Source organism: Merops nubicus, unplaced genomic scaffold, assembly GCF_000691845.1.
Source record: "Merops nubicus isolate BGI_N331 unplaced genomic scaffold, ASM69184v1 scaffold13738, whole genome shotgun sequence".
NCBI lineage: Eukaryota > Metazoa > Chordata > Aves > Coraciiformes > Meropidae > Merops > Merops nubicus.
Window position 1 is genome coordinate 68,452 of NW_008625192.1, and position 7,554 is coordinate 76,005.

A 7,554-nucleotide genomic window follows, 5' to 3' on the forward strand; every position below is an offset into this window, starting at 1 on the left:
TCTAGCAATTAACTTCTTAACTGTTCACCTGAATCACTTCTCTGAGGACTATACAGTTCTTGAAACACACCCTTACTCAAAATGCCCGAGACAACAAAAATGAGGTCCAAACTTTGCAAGATGCCCAGCCACCTACATGAAGTTTGTCTCTGTGAACAGCACTTCAGTACAAAAGCCCAAAGAAAGACTGCAGCCGACTGCAGGACAGAAGTGGTACATTTGTTTTCTCTCTCCAGGATTGCTTTTTCAGGGTTGGTGGGCTTCTTGAATGAAGTATCTTTGCAGCAGAAAGCCCAACACAAATCTCAGGCTAAGTTCCAAGTCAGACCTTGCCAGGGTTGCAGGTACTACACCAAGAGGGTGAAAGGTGCCCTCTCACTGCCAGGTTGAAGGGCAGAGCTCACAGGTCACAGAAGGGAAACAGACCACCCCCGGCCACAGCCCCCTCTCAGACCAGCCAGACAAAGTTCGTTTACCTGATTTGCTGCACCGTCCCCATATAAGGTCAGGCAGACCTCGTTTTTACCAAAGTATTTACAGGCCAGTGCAATCCCAGCTCCAAGAGGAACCTACCAGACAAAGCAAAGTCTTAGAATAATGTTTAGAGGAGTTGGAGGTAAGCAGCTTGAGAACTGTGAAAAAACACTGACACTGTAAGAGATCTGCCCCAAAACAAGTTATCAGCCCACTTCCATTTATTCCAATCTGTATTACAGCCTAAATATAAACATTAACTGTATTCTCAGTTTGATTCAGTTTTGCTACACTTCACAACAGGGTGAGCAGAACAGAAAAAAAGATGCCAGATTTAACAGCCACACAGCAACAATATCTGCATACAAGCTCACACCACAAAAAACAAGAGGAAACACTGGCAAAGGACAGGAGCCAAATTCAGCTTTGTGCTTTAAAGCAGAAGTGATGTATATACCTGAGCACCAACAATACCATTGCCACCATAGAAGTTTTTGGTATACATATGCATTGATCCTCCTTTTCCCTTCACACATCCTCCTTTTCGACCTGAAGCACAAAAACACAAGCAATCTATTTTTTTCAGAGGAAAAATACTATGCAAATGGGAACATTTAATTCAATTCCTAAAGGCAGTAACACTAAGACCATGTTGCTGTCATTAGACCTATGGGGAGTTAAGACACAATGGCCTCTCCCCTGTTTACAGTCAACTACATCACAAAATAAGCTGGGGGGGAAGAGAATGATAATGAGAACATAATTCAGGAAATACAGAATAAGATTAAGAAGAAATTTTAAAATCAGCCAAGAAGTGTCAGTGACCTACTATACAAAAATGCTTCCTGATAAATATGGTTTGTTGAGGGTTTTTTAATAGCCAACATTGTCTTTATTTGTCATGTATGTAATCTGTGAGAAGCAGTATATACAGTTCTTCTGACTTTTCCAAGAAATGTATGTGTATACCTTTCCAAGGTATGAACACTGTTCCAGATTAGTTGCAATAATCTACACTTGCCTTCCCTGTCACAATATCCAGAAGTCAAATTTACAGATAAGGCTGCAGTTTGAAGATAACTGAAGCATTACAACAAACTCTATTTAAATGACCTGATCTAAGAACACAGAATTTCTCATCAGCCCACTCCATTATTTTTAATTCTAATCTGCCTTGTTACTAGCCACAGAGGCTTGCATTTCATTTCTAAAAAGCACGGCTTGTTTGGTAGGGTATTTTTTACCTTACCTTTGGTGTTTATTTTAGATGTGGAATGCTGGATCTCTTTCTGGAATTTGTACTTCTCTTTCTTACTTAATGGCAGATCATTTTTATTATTGTCTTTCTCATACCTTTCACATGCTCATGAATTGGTTTCATATGAGCTTTTTAATGGACTCTCTAGCTAGGGAAAATTGCCTAATTTTAATTAGAAAACTTTTTCTTAAGTGTAATTTAACTTCAGTAATCTTCCTCAACTTTTTGTATAGCCCTTCCTTGTATTAGAAAGTATTTAAGAACTCCTGATTGGCAATGACATTTTTTGCTATACTTTCTACTTTTCTTAGAACACAAAACCGTTTCTTTGTGGAACTGTCAATTCTGAAAAGCCCTTTTCTATCATTTGTTTCCTGTAGGATCTTATCTGCTAGTCTTTATTTTGGGTGACTGTTTCCTGTTCCTTCAAAGACCTTTTAATTGTGTCATATCCTGGTCATTTTAACTCAGGCTGCCTTTCAGTCTGGCATTTTCAATCAAGACCCTTCTTTGCAAGCATGAGCTCCAGCAGCTCTCCTCTCCTCAAACTTGCCCCCATTAGAACTCGTTCCCAGTTAAAAGAATCCTGCTAAAACCAAACAGAATGCTATAGAAAATAATGTGTGTCATTAAAAAAAATAAATAACCCAAAACGCATCACCTCTGATATTTGTAGTTTCAGGGACAATAGCAGGCTTCAGTAATGACAATCTCCTCATTTACTTTCTCTGATGAGTATCCAGTGACACTTGGCAAGTCCAGGCAGATCCTGGGCTTTTGTGCACGTTATTGATGTGCATTCTTGGCGCACACACACACTCTTTGTACGCGGAACCGCGCCGCCTCTCCACCTCCCAAACACCCTTCCCCATATTCACGTTTCAAGCATGCAAACTCTCAGATCAAGCCTTCATTACACCAATGATTCATAAAAGCCCTCAAACTCCTCATTCATTTTCACTTCTGGCACCCATTCACAGATCTCTCAAGAATTCAGCAGACTGATCCTCTCTTCTCTTCCCTGCCCTACCTACAACCCTATTGTGAATAAACTCTCTTGTCTGCAAAATCTTAGATCTCTCCAGATTGCCATTCTTGTTACAGGAAAATTTTCCCAGTTTGTTTTATCGTTACAGGCAGCACTTACCAGTCTACCTAAGACTTGAACAATTCTGTAAATCCAAGTCTGTCTCCTAGAGAAAGTAATGCCATGTCTGACTGAGGACAAATGCCTACCACCAGCAAGCTCCATTCGAACAAGCTGCCACAGGACAAATGCAGCACGTGGGATCAAGAAAAATTCTCTGAGTTTGCGCTTTAGAAGTACCAGCACTTAGTATTCCTTAAGACTTAACACTTTATAGAAAAAAGTGGTTGCGTCATAACATTATAAAACTGCTTTATTCTGCTATGACACTAAACTGCTTCTGCAGCCCCAGTATACTTGGTGTGCCAACAACACATTGAATTTGAATAAAAACTTCTGGCCCAAGTCCAGCAAGTGTGAGAATCCTGAGTGTGCTGAGCACCAACCTGTGAGTTCGGCGAGGATCTCCCGAACGGGCACCCCCCGGGCATAGGTGAAGCCGTGAGCTCTGTATGCTGTGATCACGTGGTCCGTGGGCTTTATGGCAGCTTCTAGCCCTACGCAGCAAGCCTCCTGTCACAAAGGAGAAGTCAGCTCAGCAAGAGAGAGGAGCACCCAACTCCCGCCGCCAGCACGTGGCAAGGGGCAGCTGTTATCCCCATGCATCAGGTATCAGCAGAAAACGGGAAAAGCACAGATACAGAAGGCTGCTTTAAAGCCAGCAAGCCTGGAGCTACAGCAGCCTTGGGCTCTGAATTCCACCCTGACCAGGACTAACAAAAGCAGACAGGAGGAAAACTAGAAAGCGCACAAATCTGGACTTTTTCTACGCTGGATCTCCCAAATGAAGCATCTAAACAACTGCAATTCAAAAATAGCAGGGAGGGATGGACAGACAGCAAGGTTTCACCAAGTTTATGAATGCCCTTCTCTTGGCTGTTGCTTTTTAGTGATCTATAAGACACTACAACAAAAAACATCAGTGAAACTTGAAGAGGATGCGGGCCTCCAAATGTGTTGAATTTAGTATGTTGCGGTTGCTCATTCGTCACATTCAGCTGATCTTCAGCTGCACTTTGCCTTTGCTCTCTTCCTATTGCTGTCCCAAAATCTCAAGGATTCCCTTGTGCCCTAAGACACTGTTATTAAAGAAACAATGAACTAAATCATGGATCGAGTTACAACTTCAGACATTATACAGATACTCAGTTCCAGATTTACTCTTCACTCTTTTCAAGCCCCTATATTAAGTAAGGTAAGACAACATAAAACCTCTTAGAAAAAATAAGATTTTAAAAATCTTACCTGACCATCATATAAATGGCAGAAGCCACGAATGATCTTCTGCTTGTACAGCTGGTCAGACTTTAGCTCCATCCGTCGTATGGTCTGCATTGTCTTGTAGTAATGGAGGCCCTCCTCGCGAGTCATCACCGCTGTGGTACTAGGGCCTTCTTCCAGGCGGTGCAGGTCACACTTCTGCAAAATTGAAAAACAGCTATTTCCAGAAAATAATTCAACCTACTTATGAATATCACTTAATTATTATTTTTTTTTTACGATGTGCTATTTTCAAATTCAAAGTGTAGTAACTTCTAAAAAATAAAGCCAGCAAAACCTGAATTCACCAGGCAAAATAACTGTAATGTTTGTGCACTATTTCCAAGTTAAAGGAAATAAGAGCTTTAGTTCTAATAAAGACAGATTTCTACTCATGAAATGAAGCCTTCTACTTCCTACTAGCAACAGATGAACTAAAGTCCTCACAAAATACTGAGAAAGCACAAATGGCTGTCACATGCCAAATACTTAGTTAGAACTGCAGAGGCTTAGCGAAGAGACAAGAAATATAGATAGCTTGCTTTGTGAAACAGTTTACAAAATCTGGCCCCAAGATTGGACTTCACCACATTCTTAAAACAAGTAACACTGCCACATACTGCCAAGCACAGCACTTCCTGCTGCGCATAGAAATCGAGACAGCTAGGGAGGGGTCTGGGTCTGGAAATTCAAACAGTATTTTTCTAACCGAAAAGATAAAGGGGAAGATCTACAAGAAGTGTCTACACAGAAAGCCAGTATTAAGTACTCAGCTGCTTTACCTTAACTTCAAATGTGGCTTCACTTGCAAAGTCGGCATAGTTACGCGATGCTACCATTACTCGAGATGCCTTGAAAAAAAAAAAAAGCCAAAATGTGAACAATATTTAATAAAATTATCAAGCAAAAATAGGTGATCTCTCAAAAAATTTCTAGCAGTACTTCCAAATTGAAATAATATGTGAATTAAACTTACCAGTGGCATATCACTGTAACACTGAAGAAATTTTATTTTGTACAAATGTGCGAGAAGTCCTTTAAAATCCAGTATTTGAAATTAAGATTAAACAAAGAGAACAGAATTTTACATTTGTTTTACCACTGATTATCTAAAATAAAACCAGTAAGTTTCAAAAGACTGTGAGGAGCACCAAATCCACAAAAATAATGTTTTTTTTCCCCTCACATGCTAGATTGTCCATAGGAGTAGAGAGAAAGCCAATGCAGATTTTGATGGCTCTCTGCACTGACTGGAATTTGGCCTTGACAGATTGAAGCATTTCAGGGGAGAAACAAACAAAACCAACAACAAATAGCCAGCAGATTTCTGGAATTTGAACTACTCTCCTCTTTCAGTAGGAAGAGAAGCTAGAGGAATGCAAGGCAGTAACAATGAAGAGAAAGTGCCGTTTAAGCAACAGTCACTACTTAAAGATGAGGTGGAGACGTGAAAGGTGACACCCCTAAGGATACATGACATACAGAGCAACAGAGAGGGTGGCATGGTAGGGGAGAGATAAGATGTATGTTTAAAAATACAGTACTGCTCTGCCTTACAGAATGTGCACAAACTGTTAACGAACGAACTGGTGTTTTTGGATAAGTTCCCTAAGTTTCACTGCAGGATGGGATACGGTGCTCACCCTGTCCATTCATGCACTGTGACTACAGCACAACAACTGTGCTAGGTCTGTAGTGGCAAAATTCTACTGCTACTAAGTCACACAAACTTTAGGAGCTCCTTCAGCCACAGAATCTGCATACTTTTAGCTGCAGGTTCATTCTTTCAAACTTTTGAGAATGCCCAGGTCAAGGCTTGGAAAAAAAGGCAAGAGAAATTCCTGAATCCGAATCAGTTATCTACTCTGTTGCATGTTTGATTTAGCTACCATGATCCCTTCCTCCCCCTGCCCAGAATTTTTAATTTAAACCAAGTTTCTACGCTGTTCACTACAATGCATCAGTATTATTGGTGAAGAAAAGTTATTTTACTTCCAGAGCTGGAAGTAAATCAAGAGTTTGGGATTCGCAGAATGACAGAACATCCAAGGCTGGAAGGGACCTCCATGAGACACCTGGTCCAAGCCCCCTGCCCCAAAAATGGCATAAAAGCAACACCAAGGAGTCTGTACAAAGGTTCCAATACATGGCCAGTACACGTATCAGAAACAAACCTTGACAAGACTGATTCAGGCCTTACCTCACTAACAGCTCCCTAGGTCAGCAGCATTTGGAAGAGGGGAAAAATAAAAAAGAAAAAAAAAAGGGTAAACAACCGTAACAAAAAATTAAGGGAGAAGTCAGCAAATTACTAGCCAGCTAGAACACTGTAAGAGGTAGTTCCCTGACAGGTAAGCTCTATGCAATGAAAACCCATCTACACATCTTGCAGTATGCTCAAAGCATATATAAAATACTGCTTTATGGATTTCAGACTGTTTCTAGTTCTTTGTTAATTTATAACTTCACTATAAATGCATAGGAAAATTCAAGACAAATATTTACACTGTTGGTAGTCATTAGGATCCAATTATATTAAATACCCAAACCAGGTGTAGTTTGGAATTCCAGGAAAATGCAGTATGTCAGAAGCAGACAAAGTACTTGCAGTATGGGACTAATTTTAGGTGCCTATATTTGAAAATTTTAATATAGATATTTTACTTGTACATTAGGAAATACTTTCAAGTTCCAATACACACAGGAGGATCTTCTGGTACATCTGCTCCCTTGTGTCATTCTCAGACACCCAGTCACCCACCCGCTTTTCCCACAAGAGCACAATGAGCTACAGCAGAACTGAGCAACAGTAACAGATTTACTTTCAATGGCAAAAAGGCAGCTGACCTTCAATTACCAAAAAATTCCCTCTAACACTGACTTGGTCTTATTTGACTTAGTATTTTTTTTTCTAGCGGGGTTAATTTTTCCTCGTTACCACAGTCATTATAATGAAACACAGAGAATAAAGAGGCGAAAGCAAGATTTTCTCACACAAAAGAGATAAAATACAGCAAATGACACACTATTGCCAAAAAAAAATAACAAAATTTGAAGGGAAGTTCAGGAAGAGGTGAAAAGAAACTGTTGTTTGAGCAATGAAAGGTGAAGCACCTCAGAAAGTCAGGTGGCTGAATTCCACCTGTATGTCTACACGTTGGTCACGATCTCACCTGTGCTGACAATCAAAACATATATAAATAAAACAGACCAAAGGGCCCAGAAAAGGGTTTCAGAAATTAAACAAAACACATTATACGTACAAAACATATAAATAGCAAAGAGATGGCTGTGCGCAGGCCTGGCGGAAGTCTCCGTGCTCCAGCCGCTGGCGCCACGCTCCGCGCTGCCGGAGGCACCTTTCTCCCAGGTTTTAACGTCGGGAAGGAGAAACAGCCCCGCCGGGATCTCCCGG

General features: G+C 40.6%; 1 protein-coding gene across 1 annotated transcript in view; it reads right to left on the bottom strand.

Annotated features, from left to right (window-relative positions):
- Nucleotides 1-6,354, bottom strand: part of PDHA1 (pyruvate dehydrogenase (lipoamide) alpha 1) — a gene marked incomplete at its 5' end in the record, with an annotated part of 10,464 nt that extends 4,110 nt beyond the window's left edge. The window contains 6 exons of the mRNA XM_008945605.1: nucleotides 477-569; nucleotides 932-1,023; nucleotides 3,266-3,392; nucleotides 4,125-4,298; nucleotides 4,922-4,990; nucleotides 6,340-6,354. Coding sequence (XP_008943853.1) covers nucleotides 477-569; nucleotides 932-1,023; nucleotides 3,266-3,392; nucleotides 4,125-4,298; nucleotides 4,922-4,990; nucleotides 6,340-6,354 — 570 coding nt within the window. The remainder of the gene's footprint in view (nucleotides 1-476; nucleotides 570-931; nucleotides 1,024-3,265; nucleotides 3,393-4,124; nucleotides 4,299-4,921; nucleotides 4,991-6,339) is intronic.
- Between the last annotated feature and the right edge of the window lie 1,200 nt (nucleotides 6,355-7,554).